At 37.1% G+C, this 16997-nt stretch overlaps 2 protein-coding genes across 2 annotated transcripts; both read right to left on the bottom strand.

The window, feature by feature from the left end:
• Positions 1 to 406: 406 nt before the first annotated feature.
• On the bottom strand, positions 407 to 2911 carry LOC106084848 (zinc finger protein 271-like). The gene has a single exon (XM_013248782.2). The coding sequence runs from the start codon at positions 2886 to 2888 to the stop codon at positions 873 to 875; it is 2016 nt and encodes a 671-aa protein (XP_013104236.2). The 5' UTR covers positions 2889 to 2911; the 3' UTR covers positions 407 to 872.
• Positions 2912 to 6916: 4005 nt separating this feature from the next.
• LOC106084827 (zinc finger protein 271-like) lies at positions 6917 to 9453 on the bottom strand. The gene has a single exon (XM_013248762.2). The coding sequence runs from the start codon at positions 9379 to 9381 to the stop codon at positions 7351 to 7353; it is 2031 nt and encodes a 676-aa protein (XP_013104216.2). The 5' UTR covers positions 9382 to 9453; the 3' UTR covers positions 6917 to 7350.
• Between the last annotated feature and the right edge of the window lie 7544 nt (positions 9454 to 16997).

Here is a 16997-nt window from a genome sequence, read left to right as displayed (position 1 = left end):
ATTGGACAACATATACGACCTGCACTTTTGATTACAAGAATACATGGACTCACAGACGGACAGTACCAAATCGAATCAGAAAGTGATTCTGTGTCGATCGGTATACTTATCAATGAGTCTGGCTCTTCTCCTTCTTAGCATTGCAAACAAATGCACAAATCTATAATACCCTGTACCATAGGGGTGGTGTAGGGTATACAAATGTCATAAAATTTTTCTTTAAAAAATTAAAAAAAAGACAATTTTATCAATATCTTATCTTAGGATAATTTTTTAATAAAATTTTGTCTAAAAGAAAATATTGTTAAACTTTTGCCTTTATAGAAAACTTGGTTAAAATTTCCTCTTTTCAGAAAATTTCATAAAAAATTGTTCTTTGGGAAAATTTTAGCGAAACGTTTCCCGTTAGGTGTTGTCTCCGTCGTAAATCATTGTAGTCTCAAACACTGAGAAAAACATACGCTGGTCGACTTTTAGCTTTATCTAAGGTTTATTTATAAAATCTTATAAGGCTTTACTTTTATAGAAAAAAAATAACTGGTTTAACCGGTTTCTTAAGAAATAACTTAAACCGGTTTTTTAAAAAAACTGCATTTTTCGTATAGTTCGAAAACCGGGTTTAAGAAAAAGCTGGTTAATAGATCTGCCTACAAATTTATACTTAAAAGTCAGCTGATTATAGAGTGGCAAAGCAGCCGTTTATATGGCTTTCCCTGCCTTGGTATATCAAAATCAGCTGATTTCGTAGTGAGAAAACATATGTTTGTATGTCTCAAGCGAACAAAAGTCATTTGTAAAGATTTTCGGCATCAAAGATAAGCAATTTTTCGCTGTTATATATGTAAATATTTTTTAAGGTTTTAAATCTCTGCTTATAGCTCAATAAATTCTTTTTCGGATTTTATGAATTGTTCACTTTCCCCGTTGGCATCTCCAAATTCTGGTGGCATATCATTTTCATTGATTTCCTCATTTCCCAAGGCATTTGTATCAGCTGAAAATTGTTCGGTCTTCACTTTAGTGCTTGCAGCATATGCATCTTCCAATTGTATTTCCTTCTTAGAGGCCATCAATGTATCTTCTTCTTCTTTTTCTCTTTCTTTGTCCAGCTGATCTAGTGTTTTGTTGGTTACATCAGTTGTCTTCTTCGACCCAATAATCCTGGTGTCCAGTGAGTCTTGACTAATTCGAGTTCCTTGACTATGAATCGGTTGCTGCTGCTCAGCTGGCACTGGAGGTTCAGTAATTATTGGTGGCTGCTTCGCCAAAGATTCTTCGTCTCTATGGAATTTATAGAGATGATAGTGCATGGGTGTCCACTTTGCATGCTCCTTGTCACAAAAAATGCAAACATATACCTTATGCCCTCCCCGAGTTTCTCGCCGATAACCCTTTTTAGCCTCTATTGGTCTATAGTCGCCTTGACATCGTCTGACATGTTTGTATATGGCATACTGTTTTCCATACTCCTTGGAACAACGAGTACAAACGTAAACATTACTCTCTCCTCGAGTTTCTCGCCGATACCCTTTCTCTTTCGGAGTTACACTTTGGGGCCTCATCTCATTCCATTCCTGTGGATGACAAGTCCTCATATGTCTTCGAAAATTAGGTCGGCAGGTATATGATTTGGGGCAAAGGGAGCAGGCATGCGCCTTCTCGCCTATGTCGCTAGCCACATGCGGAGTCTCTCTTTGGGCCTTACTCCATTCATGAGGATGATATTTTTTCATATGGTCCCATAAATTATATCGCCTGGTAAATGCCTTGGAACAAAAGGAGCAGGCATGTGTCTTTTCGCCTGTGTGGCTATCCATATGCTCAAGCAATGCAATGCGACCCACAAAGGGTTTCTCACAAAAGTCACATTCAAATTTCTTAGGTTTATGGATACGTTTGTGTTGGGTCAATTGATTTCGCGTTGCAAACGTCTTCATGCAATTGCAGCAACTATATTTCCCTTCCAACTTCTTGGTATCTTTAGAATTTGTATCTTTTGCCTTGCTGGTGTGGACTCTCCTTTGGTGATGTTTTAAATATGCTCGTACACGGAAAGCCTTGCAACAGGCCTCACATTTCAGGTGTTGCGGCGCATTATGATAGCGTATGTGTCTGTTAATATCGTAACGAGTTTCCAACCTCAATTGGCAACACATAAGGTAACAACCTTCTGGAGCATGGTTTTTGCCAAAATGTTCTTTCAACTGCGAATAACTGGCCACCAGCTGATGACAAATTTCACATTTTAAGGAGGATCGCCACAAAGCTACTATGTCATCGAACTCCTCAATAAACTTGTTGACATCAAGAACCGTTTTAACTGATGAGGAAAGATTGACAGCTGACAAGGGCAGATCATCACTTGAGCTATAGTCTTCATTGGATGCATCGTCATTCATCAATGATGTATTTTCGTTTCTACTGGACATCAGAGACATTTCTTCATCCGTAAACTGGCCTTGGCTAGCCTCAGGCGACATCCCATCATAATCACTATGGAGATCCAAAGGTTCTTCAGTTTTTATATCAAAGGCAAGGGCTGTAGGTTTCACCAAATCTTCAGTGCTAAAGCTAAATTCCTGGGCATTATGCCACTCCATTTCTCCTTCCGTAGGTTTCATCAAATCTTCAGTGCTAGCGCTAATTTTCTGGGCATTATGCAACTGCAGATGTACTTCTTGCTGATTTAAATTTTCCTCAGACTTGATCATAACTTCCCCAACTTCTTTCAGGTGTAGGCCCTTCTGTGCCTCTATAACTAGCTGCTGGAATTGATGGAACTCACAGATATGCTGCCAACATTTCCCACAAATGTATTGAAGACATTGCTCCCATTCCATATTCAACATCTGAAAGCATTGAAGATATATTTGAAAGTCATCATTCATTCATTGGATGTATCAGAGAGGAGACTCACTGCGTTGGTAAAATATTTGCTCAAAAGATCATGGTTCGCATTAGCTTGACCTGTCTCATCATAGAGACTGTGCTGGTAATCATTGCAGCTTTTTACACAGAGCCGACAATGGTCTGAGGGAGGGGGTTGTCTCAACATGTCTTTCAATTTTGGGATTAGTTCTTAGCTTGTGGTAACTTGGTGGTTTTGAATAACTTCCTAAAAGAGAATTTTGAATGATTCATAAAAGGTTTTGTGTCTGCGCCATATCAGCTATATGTAGATAAAGTTTTTACAATATTTCAAACTCAATGGAGAGATTATGATTCACTATTTTAGAACCTTTACAAATTGAGGCTATAAATTTTTAGCATTTCTTATTCCTTCCAGAGAAAGACCATTTGGTAAGACCAATTGGCACTATTATCCATTGGAAGCTCATTTCAGTTTCATTAACTTCAAAGAGAGCTATTTTGAGGTCCCAGTGTAACGCAGCTTATTTTATTATACCCTCCACCATAAGATGGGGGGTATACTAATTTCGTCATTCTGTTTGTAACTACTCGAAATATTCGTCTGAGACCCCATAAAGTATATATATTCTTGATCGTCGCGACATTTTATGTCGATCTAGCCATGTCCGTCCGTCTGTCCGTCCGTCTGTCCGTCCGTCTGTCCGTCCGTCTGTCCGTCCGTCCGTCCGTCTGTCGGTCGAAAGCACGCTAACTTCCGAAGGAGTAAAGCTAGCCGCTTGAAATTTTGCACAAATACTTCTTATTAGTGTAGGTCGGTTGGTATTGTAAATGGGCCATATCGGTCCATGTTTTGATATAGCTGCCATATAAACCGATCTTGGGTCTTGACTTCTTGAGCCTCTAGAGGGCGCAATTCTTATCCGATTGAAATGGAATTTCGCACGACGTGTTTTGTTATGATACCCAACAACTGTGCCAAGTATGGTTTAAATCGGTCCATAACCTGATATAGCTGCCATATAAACCGATCTTGGGTCTTGACTTCTTGAGCCTCTAGAGTGCGCAATGAATTTTGGCACCATGTATTTCGTTATGATATCCAACAACTGTGCCAAGTATGGTTGAAATCGGTCCATAACCTGATATAGCTGTCATATAAACAGATCTGGGGATTTGACTTCTTGAGCTTCTAGAGGTCGCAATTCCTATCCGATTTGGCTGAAATTTTGCATGAAGTATTTTATTTTTACTTTCAACAACTGTGTCAAATAAGGTTCAAATCGGTTCATAACCTGATATAGCTGCCATATAAACCGATCTGGGATCTTGACTTCTTGACCCTAGAGGTCGCAATTATTATCCGATATGCCTGAAATTTTGTACGACGGATCCTCTCATGACCATCAACAAACGTGTTTATTATGTTCTGAATCGGTCTATAGCCTGATACAGATCCCATATAAATCGTTCTCTCTATTTTACTTCGTGAGCCCCAATGGGCGCAATTCTTATACGAATTGGCTGAAATTTTACACAGGTCTCCAACATATAATTTAATTGTGGTCCGAACCGGACCATATCTTGATATCGTTTTAATAGCAGAGCAACTCTTTTCTTATATCCTTTTTTGCCTAAGAAGAGATGCTGGGAAAAGAACTCGACAAATGCGATCCATGGTGGAGGGTATATAAGATTCGGCCCGGCCGAACTTAGCACGCTTTTACTTGTTTTATTTTATATTATTTTGTTTGGGAAACCGTTCATATGGGAGCTATATCAGGTTATAGACTGTGGTTGTTGGAAATCGGAACAGAACTCTAGTTGCAAAATTTCAGACAAATTGGATAACAATAGCTGTTTCTAGGGGCTCAAAATGGTAAATTGGGATATCGGTTTATATGGGAGTTATATCCAAATCTTAACCGATAGAAATGACCCATTTCTAATCCCCAATGACAATAAGAAGTACCTGTACAAGATTTACAAATTAGGCCCCAAAACAATTTTTTTTAAATTATAAACTTATAGCCCAAGAAGTCTTATTGATACCCAGCAAAAACTTGGTAAGTACATGTCATTATTTTTGGCATGTAAAATAATGAATAACTCATTACACTTAGATTTACTTGCTGTTAAAATATAACGAGTTATCAACAGGAATACCATCTGTGTTGCCGGTAGTACTAATGTCATTACATACAACATTCGATGAAGCTCTAGAATAAGCACTTATTTGTAATAATAGAAAAAATCATTATTATAACCTTGGTATTGATCAAAATGCCATTAAGAAACTGCGGGCAAAATTATCTCATACCCATGAGTGCTGTCCGTTACCTACCTACGTTGACCTACATTTTATTGGCGAGTCCGAATGGCTTGCCGCAAAGCGACACAACTTAGTACCACTAGGATTTGGTAATAACTGATTTTGGTAATAAAATTCAATGATTTGCAAGCGTTGCTCGTTAGTAAGTCTATTCATGATGAAATGTCAAAGCGTACTGAGCATCTTTCTCTTTGACACCATGTCTGAAATCCCACGTGATCTGTCAAATACTAATGCATGAAAATCCTAACCTCAAAAAAATCACCCTATATATCAGGTTATAGACCGATTTGATCCCTATTATGCACAGTTGCTGGAAGTCATAACAAACAATTTCTTGCTAAATTTCAGCCAAATCGGATAAGAATTGCGCCCTCTAGAGGCTCAAAACGTCAAACTGGGAGATCGGTTTATATGGCAGCTATATCAGGTTATAGACCGATTTGATCCATATTTGGTCCAGTTGTTGGAAGTCATAACAAACAACTTCATGCTAAGTTTCAGCTAAATCGGATAAGAATGGCGCCCTCCAGTGGTTCAAGAAGTCAAGACCCAAGATCGGTTTATATGGCAGCTATATAAGGTTATAGAGCGATTTAAACCATATTCGGCACAGTTGTTGGAAGTCATAATAAACAACAACAACAAACAATAGTAATGTGGATGAATGCGTGGAGCGTCTGCTTTGAATACGAAAGGTTCTTGGTTCAACTCTCGGCTGCGATAAAGATAAAGTTTTAATGTAATTTATAATTTGAATTATTCATATAAAATTTGTCGTCTTCAAAGAAACTGAGCATTTAGAATGTGGTGGTGGGGAAAGGCGCGAACATGTTTGAGTCTAAGTAGTTATTTCCTAGTAACATTGAACTAAGATAATATGTCATTATTTTTTGACAACTTGTATGCTTAGACATAAGTACTTATTTTTAAACTATTGGTATGCTTGTGCGGAAGGAGTTACCACCTAGGACATCTCCCTATAAAAGTAATTAGAAACAATGCCTAAAAATAAGTAGTTATTAGTTTTCGATGCCGTACAGTGAGGTCGAAGTGCCTGGCGAAGTGTGTGGAATCCCTGAATAGACCCCAGTTTCACGACACAGTGCTAACATGGATGAGCCGATACGACAGCGCCGTATTGGCGTTTACCCCCTAATCTCTTCTAGTAATCACATATGTCTCCCTTTTTGATTTACTTTTTATAACCGATCAGACTGACCACCTTTTCATGGTAGGCTACCCATTCAAGCTTAATTATTAACAATAAATATTGGGTTGACCAAAAAGTAATTGCGAATTTTTCATACAGTCGGCGTTGACAAATTTTTTCAACGGCTTGTGACTCTGTAAATGCATTCTTTCTTCTGTCAGTTATCAGCTGTTACTTTTAGCTTGCTTTAGAAAAAAGTGTAAAAAAGTATATTTGATTAAAGTTCATTCTAAGTTTTATTAAAAATGCATTTACTTTCTTTTAAAAAATCCGCAATTACTTTTTGGGCAACCCAATAGTATAGAAGATGACAATTCTCTAAACATACATTTTTGGTTTAAAATTTCTTCAAACTTCAAATTTTATCAGTTGGCACGAAAACGGAACGTAAAATTTTGTTTTCATTGAATTTTACTTTCCGGTTACGGTCGACAGACGTTCGGTAATCGTTGGCATGTGTTTTTTCATAAAGCAAAACAAAACAGCTGATACGTTTTCCTACATTTACGGTATGTTTACGAGAGCATAGCCAGACCTTTATTTTTTTCACACATAATTGTTATGGTTACTACAATTATTCTAAAAATAGTTTCTTTGTATTTTGAAAAGTATGCGTTAACAAAAATATGCTAAAGCTAAATCTGTTCAAATGAGCGTATGTCATCCAAAACAACTGTTTCCCGTCAAAAAACAGCTGATTTACACACATTAATCTATGAAAGTCAGCTGATTCTGTAGAAGAAACCCCAGCTGTTTGTGGAGGGCTTTCCCTTACTTGATATATGAAAATCTGCTGAATATCCCAATCAGCTCGTTGAATGTCTCAAGCAAACAAAAGTAATTTATAAAGATTTGGAGCAGCAAAATTGTGGCTTATATAAGAAACTATGGAATTTTTCTCTGTAATGTTTTGTCAATATTCTTCTTCTGCTTATAGTTAAATAAATTCTCTTTCGGATTTTATGAATTCTTCACTTTCCCAGGTTGTAACTTCAAACTCTGGTGGCACATCATGTTCATTCACTTTCATTTCCTCATTTCCCAAGGCATTTGTGTCAGCTGAAAATTGTTCGGTCTTCACATAAGTCCTTGCTGCATTGTCATCTTTCATTTCTGTTCCCTCCATAGGGGGCATCAATGTATTTTCTTCTTCTTCTCCTTCTTTGCCCAGCTCTTTTAAGTTATCACCATCTGGTGTTTTGTTGGCTACATTACTTGTTTGCGGTGCTGTAATCCGTTTTAGTTTTCGAACTCTTCGATTACGAATCGTTTGCTGCTGCATAGTTGGCACTGGGGGTTTAGAAATTTTTGGTGCCTGCTTCGCCAAGGATGCTTCGTCTCTGTGCAATCGGTACATATGATTGTTCATGGATTGCCACTTGTCATACTCCTTGGAACAAAAAATGCAAACATAGACTTTATGCTCTCCCCGAGTTTCTCGCCGATATCCCCTTCTAGGCTCTATTTGTCTATCGTCTTGTTGACATCGCCTAATGTGATTGTATATGGAATACCGCTTTTCATATTCCTTGGAGCAATGAATGCAAATATAAACCATACTCTTGCCCCGAGTTTCTCGCCGATAACTCTTTTTGGGATCTATTGGAACATCGTCTCTTTGACATCGGTAGAGATGATTGTACATGGATTGCCGCTTTTCATATTCCTTGGAGCAATAAATGCAAATATACACAATACTCTCTCCCCGAGTTTCTCGGCGATACCCCGTTTTAGGCTCTGTTAATGCATTGTCTCTTTGACATTCATTGATATGATTGATTGGTGGATTTTCGTACTCCTCGGAACAATAGATGCAAACATAGACCATACCACTTCCTCGGTATTCTATGCGATATCCTTTTGGGGTCTCTCTTTGAGCCGCCTCGCTTTGCATCTTATTCCATTCCTGGGCATGATATATTCTCATATGCCGACGCAAATAAGATCGGCAGGTAAATGTCTCGGCACAAAAAGAGCAGGCATGCGTCTTCTCGCCTTTGTGGCTGGCCAAATGCTCGCGCAGTGCATAGGGACGCACAAAGGATTTTTCACAAATGTTACATTCCAACATCTTGGGTTTATGGGCATTACGAATGTGTTGGGTCAAACTCTTTTTTCTTGCAAAGGCCTTCGAGCATTTGCCGCAACGATATTTCCCTTGCGATCTACTCTCGCTGGGTTTAGCATTTTTATCTTCTCCCTTGCTGGTGTGGATTTTCTTTTTGTGAGCTTTTAAATATCTCTCCAAACGGAAAGCCTTGCAACAGGCATCACATCTAAGCTGCTGTGGGGCATTGTGATAGTGCATGTGGTTTTCAATATCGTAACGTGTTTGCAACCTCAATTGGCAACACATAAGGTAACAACTTTCTGAAGCATGGTTATTTCTAAAATGTTCCTCCAACTGGGAATAGCTGGGCATCAGCTGATGACAAATATCACATTTCAAGCAGGAACGCCACAAAGCTACCAACTCATCAAACTGCTCCACAGACCTTTTTGTAGCAGGAACTTTACTTTCTGTAGAGGAAAGGCTTTTCTGTCCGAAGGATGTTAAGGGCAGGTCATCATTCGAGCTATAATCTTCATTGGGTTCATCATCATTCATCAAGGATGTAGTTTCTTTGCCACTAGACATTTCTTCATCCGTATACTGGGTCTGAGGAGACATGCCTTCGTAATCATTGTTGAGATCCAAAGGCTCTTCAGTTTTTATTTCAAAGGCAAGGGCTGTAGGTTTCATTAAAACTTCAGTGCTAGCGCTAACTTCCAGGTCTTCCAGCTGATTTATACTCATCTCAGTTTTAATCTTAACAACTTCCGCCACGTCTTTTGCCGCTTCTATAGGAAGGTGCAGACCCTTCTGCACCTCAACTATAGACTCCTGGAATTGATGAAACTCCCAGATATGCAACCAACATTTTCCACAGATGTATTGGAGTCGTCTCTCCCATTCCATATTCAACATCTGAAAGCATTGAAGATATGTTTATTCGGAAGTCATCATTCGTTCATTCATTTAGTGGGTGTATCAGAGAGTAGACTCACTGCGTTGTTGAAATATTTGCCCACAAGATCATGGTTTGTGTTAGCTTGACCTGTCTCATCGTAGAGGCTGCGCTGGTCATCATTGCAGCTTTTTGCACACAGCCGACAATAGTCCGAGGGAGGAGGGTTTTTCAACATGTCTTTAGCTTTACAGATTGGAAACTGCCTAAAAAAGAATTTTGAATGATTCATAAAAGGCTTTGTGTCAGCAATATCAATAGACTAAATTTTACAACATTTCAAACGTAAAATATCCTATAGAACTTTCAGAATTAAATTAATAGCAATAAATTATGGGCATTTCTCTTTTCCCTACATAAAAACATCATTTGGCAAGACCAATTGGCATTATATGCCTCGGGTCTTGCCTGCCTCTAGCCCTGACTCTTGTCATGATACGAAGGTTGCCTTTTATATTTCGGGATTGGACAACCCTTGTGTTGCATTTTTTTTATATCCTCCACCATAGGATGGGGGTATACTAATTTCATCATTCTGTTTGTAACATCTCGAAATATGAATCTGAGACCCCTATAAAGTAAATATATTCTTGATCGTCATGTCATTTTAAGTCGATCTAGCCATGTCCGTCACGATAACTTTCGAAGGAGTAAAGCTAGCCGCTTGAAATTTTGCCCAAATACTTTTTATTAGTGTAGGTCGGTTGGGATTGTAAATGGGCCAAACCGGTCCATGTTTTGATATAGCTGCCATACAAACCGACCTTGGGTCTTGACTTCTAGAGGGCGCAATTCTCGTCCGAGTTGATTGAAATTTTGCACGTGGTGTTTTGGTATCACTTCTAACAACTGCGCTAAGTATGGTCCATATCGGTCCATGTTTTGTTATAGCTGCCATATAAACCGATCTTGGGTAGGGACTTTTTGAGCCTCTAGAGGGCGCAATTCTCATCCGATTTGTCTGAAATTTTGCACTTAGTGTTTTGGTATCACTTCCAACAACTGTGCTAAGTATGATTCATACCGGTTTATAATCTGGTATAGCTGTCATATAAATCGATCTTGGATTTAGACTTCTTGAGCCAATAGAGCGCGCAATTCTCATCCGATTTGGCTGAAATTTTGCATGAGATGTTATGATTTCCAATAACTGTGATAAGTATGGCGCAAATCGGTACATAACCTGATATAGCTGCCATATAAACCGATCTGAGATCTTGATTGCTTGAGCCTCTAGAGGGCGCAATACTCATTCGATTTGGCAGAAATTTTGAACAACTGCTTCTCTCATGACTTTCAACATTCATGTCTAATATGGTCTGAATCGATCAGTAGCTTGATACATCTCCCATATAAACCTATCTCCCGATTTTGCTTCTTGAGCCCCTACAGGTCGCAATTCGTATCCGAATGCACTGAAATATTACACAATGACTTCTACTTCTATAATGTTCAGCATTCATTTATGGTCCGAATCGGACAATAAATTGATAAGGCCCTAATAGCATAACAGTTCTTACTCAATATTCTTTGTTTGCCTAAAAAGAGATACCGCGCATAAAACTCGTTTTTATTTTTTTTATACATAAATATATATTTTTTAATATTTCTTTACATTATTTTAATATTTTTTTTTCTTTTCTATTTTTATTTTTTGTCTACTCTTATTTTTTGGTTTTCCCTTTTTTCAATTTCTTTTTTACTTTTTTATTTGGATTTTTTTTTTATTATTTTTTAAATATTTAAATTTTTTTGTTTTTATTTTTCATATATTTTTTTTTTGTTATTTTTTTTAAATTTTTTTGTTTTTTTTTTTGGCAACCATTGTACAAATTTTCTATATGTGTAAAATTTTTTACATAATTTCCCTTTAGTATACAATTTTTGCATAGTCTTCCATTAGAAGTTCATTTTGAGAAAATTTTTTGATTAAAATTTATTCGTGACAGTGACTATTTTGGACCTGACATTCTGCGTCACCAATGTCTCTGCTCATTCTTTCGATGAAATAGCGTTCATGCGCATGTTTTTATAATTGAAATCATAATCTGATAAACCCAAAAACTCCAATTAATGTTTTCTCATTTTTTTTATTTTTTTTAATTAATCAAGTTTTTTTGTTTAAGATGATAAGTTTAAGAGAAGAAGTTTTAAAAAATATATTAATTAGACAGTCATCTATGAAGTTCAACAAGCAAAAATTAGCGAACACAATTTGAAACGGTTGGTCATGTCCGTTAGTTAATAGAAAATTTAATTTAAGCATAACGTCTTTATTTTAAAGTTTTGGTTCTTTGACTTGTTTTCCTTGCTAAAATCCTACGAATAAGGAAATATCTTAAATTTTCGGCCAACTTTTTTTCAGTGTTCTTTAGCTTAGTATTTAAATGAATGTAGATATTTGGTTGCCACAAGAGCCTTCCCTGGTCACTTAGCATATCAAATTCAGCTTAGCTCGTAATCCTCTGTTTACAGCTCAATAAATTCTTCTGCTTCGGATTTTATGAATTCTTCACTCTCCCAGGTGGCCTCTTCAAATTCGGTTGGTATATCTGTTGCATCTATTTGCTCATTACCCAAGGCATGTATTTCAGCTGCAAATTGTTCGGTCTTCATATAAGCCCTTGTTGCTTTTTCATCTTTCAACTCTTTTCCCTCCAAAGAGGCCATCAATGAAGCTTCTTCCCCGTCTCCTACTTTACTCGTCGTATCACCATTAGGTGTTATGTTGGTTACATCAGTTGTCTTCGACCCCATAATCCTTCGACTATGAATCGGTTGCTGCCCATTTTGGGCTGGCATTGTGGGCTCAGAGTTTATTGATGCCTGCTTCGCTAAAGAATCTTGGTCTCTATGGAATCGTTGGAGATGATAGATCATGGAACTCCGATGTTCATATTGCTTGGAACAAAAAATGCAGACATGGAACTTTTTCTCTCCCCGAGTTTCTAGCCGATACCCCTTTTTAGGCTTCGCTAAAGATCCTTGGTCTTTATGAAATCGTTTGAGGTGATTGATCATGGGACTCTGATGTTCATATTCCTTGGAACAAAAAATGCAGACAAAGACCTTTTTCTCTCCCCGTGTTTCTAGCCGATATCCCTTTTTGGGCTTCGCTAAAGATCCGTCGTCTCCATGGAATCGCTTGAGATGAGCGCTTATGGATGTATACTTATCATACTCCTTGAAACATAACATGCAGACATAGATCTTATTCTCTCCCCGAGTTTCTCGCCGATACCCCTTTTTGGTCTTCGGTAAAAATCCTTTGTCTCCATGGCATAGGGAGAGATGAGCGTTCATGGACTCACCCCTCTCATACTCCTTGGAACAATAAATGCAAACAAAGACCTGGCTTTCTCCCCGAATTTCTCGCCGACAACCCTTTTCAGGCTCTATTGGTATATGATGTTCATGATCTTCATGACAATGCCGGACATGATGGCGCATAGAACCCCGCTTTTCATACTCCTTGTAACAATAAGTACAAACATAAACCATATTCTCTCCTCGTGTTTCTTGACGATACCCTTTCATTTCTCTCTCTCTTGGGGTCTTACTCCATTCCTGAGGATGCGATTTTCTCATATGTCGGCAAAAAGTAGATCGCCAGGCGAATGCCTTCGCACAAAAGGAGCAGGGATACGTCTTCTCGCCTTTGTGGTAAGCCAAATGGTTGCGCAGTATCCCAGGACGCATAAACGATTTTTCACAAATGTTACATTCAAAAATCTTGGTTTTATGAACCACTCGATTGTGGTTATGCAAATGTTTTTCCGTTGCAAAATCCTTCGAACACAAGCGGCAACGATATTTCCTTTTCACTCTCTTCTGGCTGTCTCTAGCATTTTTATTTTTTCCCCTGCTGGTGTGGACATTTGTTTTGTGCATACTTAAATATTTCTTCGAACAGTAAGCCTTGCGACAGGCATCACATCTTAGCTGCTGCGGGGCATTATGATAGTCTATGTGGTTTCCAATATCGTTACGTGTTTGCAGTGCCAATTGGCAACACTTAAGGTAACAATTTTCTGAAGCATGTTGTTTTCTAAAATGTTCCTCCAACTGGGAATAGCTGGCCACCAGCTCATGGCAAATTTCACATTCTAAGGAGGAACGCCACAAAGCTACCAGCTCATCAAACTCCTCTGCAGATGTTTTTGTAGCAGGAACTTCTATATCTGAAGACAGAAGGTTCGTCTGCCTGAAAGATGATAGGGGCAGGTCATCACTTGAGCTAAAATCTTCATCAGAGTCATCGTCATTCATCACGTATGAAGTTTCATTTCTACTGGATATCAGTCCTTGGCTATCTTGAGGCGACATCCCTTCATAATCACTGTTGAGATCTAAAGGTTCCTCAGACTTTATATCAAAGGTAAGGACTGTAGGTGTTATAAAATCTCCAGTGCCAGAGCTAAATTCCTGGGAATTATGGAACTTCGGTTGTTCTTCCAACTGATTTATATTCAGCTCAGTTTTAATCTTAACAACTTTCTCAACTTCTTTTGCCGCTTCTATAGGAAGGTGCAGACCCTTCTGCACTTCCATAATCGACTCCTGGAAATGATGAAACTCCCAAATATGCAGCCAACATTTTCCACAGATGTATTGAAGTCTTTGCTCCCATTCCATATTCAACATCTGAAAGCATTGAAGTTATATTTGGAATGCATCATTCATTCGTTCATTTATAGGGTGTATCGAAGTAAAGACTCACTGCGTTGGTAAAATATCTGCCCACAAGATCATGATTTGCGTTAGCTTGACCAGACTCATCATAAAGGCTGCGCTGATCATCAATGCAGCTTTTCACACAAAGCCGACAATAGTCTGAGGGAGGAGTGTGTTTCAACATGTCTCTCAGTTTAGATATTAGTTCTGAAGTTGAAGTTATAATCAGGATATTTTTGAGTCACTTCCTAGAAGAGAATTTTAAACTATTTATAAAAGATTGATTGGCGTCGAGTCTTGCATATACATATATAGTGGTGGAACAAATAAAAGGGACAACAGTTACTAAGAATAAACTTGAACTTGAAGAAGAGTTGGAGCAAAATACGAATTAAATCTTCGAGTGGATTATACAGTATTAAACATTATTGCAAAAAATTCGGTTAAGTGCAACTTCCATGTTTTTTTTTCTTTTTCAAAAATAAGCTTAAATTCGCCTAATTGATATCTGAAATATGTTAAAAATATCAAGGTGACTTTGAAATTTCTGTAATTTCCTAAGTTTTGGGAACTTCTTAATTCCAAGGGCACTGTTCGATTCGTGCAGAAAATCTCTATCCGTATGGTGCCAATAATGTAAAGTTTTCTATGAAAAACATTGCAAAAATCTATATATCAAGGTGAGTTTTGGGAACTTCTTAATTCTGAGGACACCTTTGGATTTGTGAGGAAAATCTTTCTCCGTAGTAGTGCCATATGAAGCAATAATGTAAAGTTTTTCTATTTATAAAAGATTGATTGGCAACAAGTCTTGTATATACAGTAGTGGAAAAAATAAAAGGGACAACAGTTACTAAGAATACACTTGAACAAGAAGAGTAAGAATAAAATACGAATTAAATTTTCGAGTGGATTATACAGTATTAAACATTATTGCCAAAAATTCGGTCTAGTCCAACTCCTATTTTTTTTCTTTTTCAAAAACAACCTCAAATTGGCCTAATTGATATCTGAAATGTGTTAAAAATATCAAGGTGACTTTGAAATTGCTGTAATTTCCTAAGTTTTGGGAACTTCTTAATTCCGAGGGCACTGTTAGATTCGTGCAGAAAATCTCTATACGTATGGTGCCAATAATGTAAATTTTTCTATGAAAAACATCGCAAAAATCTATTATTTTAGGTGTAAAAATTCAAAGTAGTTTTCTAGGCAAAATACGCTGTAATTATTCTTCCTTAATTTTTTTCGAATATCGAAAATGTTGAGGCATTCAGCAGTTGGCAATTCGAAGGAGATTCGTACAATAAACAAAATTACGTAAAATTTCATATTTTATTTTTTTGCATTTTTTAGCATAGGCTAATTCCTTATGAAAAATTTAAATTTTTAGTGCTAACAAATTTTTCGAGTTGCGTATTAAGTATTGAAGATTATTGCAAAAAAATCGGATTATTGCAACTCCCATGTTTTCTCTTCAAAAAACAAGCTCAAAATGACATAATTAGTATTCGAAAAATCGTAAAAAATAAAGGTGAGATTGCAATTGCTGTAACTTCCTTAGTTTTGCAAACTTCAAAATTTTTCAGACACCGTTGGATTAGTGGGGAAAATCTCTTTCCGTAGTGGTGCTGGATGAAGGAATAGTGTAAAGTTTTCTATGAAAAACATCGCAAAAACCAAATCTATTTTGGTGTAAAAATTCAAGGTCATTTTCATGGTCAATAACGCTGTAACTCCTTCATTTTTTCGAATTTCGATCAATTTCCAGCATTCCGCAGTTCGAAATTCGAAAACGATTCGAACAATAAACAAAATTACGTGAAATTTCACATTTTATTTTTTTTGCATTTTTTTAAGCAAAGGCTAACCCCTTATGAAATTTTTCAATTTTTGATGCGAAAAAATTTTTCGAGTTGAGTATACAGTATTTTGGATTATTGCAAAAAAATCGGATTAGTGCAACTCCCATGTTTTTTCTTCAAAAAACAAGCTCAAAATCGCATTATTAATAATGAAAAAATGGTAAAATAATCGAGGTGAGTTTGAAATTGCTGTAACATTGTTAGTTTTGCGAATTTCAAAATTCTGAGGACACCGTTGGATTCGTCAGGAAAATCCCTTTCTGTAATGGTGCTGGACGAAGCAATACTCTTTCCTATTTCCTTGAAAACTTTAGAGAATTGCTTCAAACTCGCATAATTAATATCCAAAAAATTCAAAAAAACCAACATGAGTTTGCAATTGCTGTAACTTCCTTAGTTTTGCAAACTTCACAATTTTTCAGACACCGTTGGATTCGTGGGGAAAATCTCTTTCCGTAGTAGTGCTGGATGAAGGAATAGTGTAAAGTTTTCTATGAAAAACATCGCAAAAATCAAATCTATTTTGGCGTAAAAATTCAAGGTCATTTTCAAGGTCAATAACGCTGTAACTCCTTCATTTTTTCGAATTTCGATCATTTTCCAGCATTTCGCAGTTCGAAATTCGAAAACGATTCGTACAATAAACAAAATTACGTGAAATTTCACATTTAATTTTTTTTGCATTTTTTTAGCAAAGGCTAACCCCTTATGAAATTTTTCAATTTTTGATGCGAAAAAATTTTTCGAGTTGAGTATACAGTATTGTAGATTATTGCAAAAAAATCGGATTAGTGCAACTCCCATGTTTTTTCTTCAAAAAACAAGCTCAAAATCGCATAATTAATATTGGAAAAATGGTAAAAAAAATCGAGGTGAGTTTGAAGTTGCTGTAACATCTTTAGTTTTGCGAATTTCAAGGACACCGTTGGATTCGTCAGGAAAATCCCTTTCCGTAATGGTGCTGGACGAAACAATACTCTTTCCTATTTCCTTGAAAATTTTAGAGTATTGCTTCAAAATCGCATTATTAATATCCAAAA

Source organism: Stomoxys calcitrans, chromosome 4 (assembly GCF_963082655.1).
Source record: "Stomoxys calcitrans chromosome 4, idStoCalc2.1, whole genome shotgun sequence".
Classification (NCBI taxonomy): Eukaryota; Metazoa; Arthropoda; class Insecta; order Diptera; family Muscidae; genus Stomoxys; species Stomoxys calcitrans.
The sequence above is the reverse complement of the archived record's forward strand: the minus strand, read 5'-3'. Positions and strand labels throughout refer to the sequence as shown.

Coding starts and splice junctions, on each gene's coding strand:
- LOC106084848 (XM_013248782.2), bottom strand. CDS start 2,888: ATGAATGATGACTTTCAAATATATCTTCAATGCTTTCAGATGTTGAAT.
- LOC106084827 (XM_013248762.2), bottom strand. CDS start 9,381: ATGTTGAATATGGAATGGGAGAGACGACTCCAATACATCTGTGGAAAA.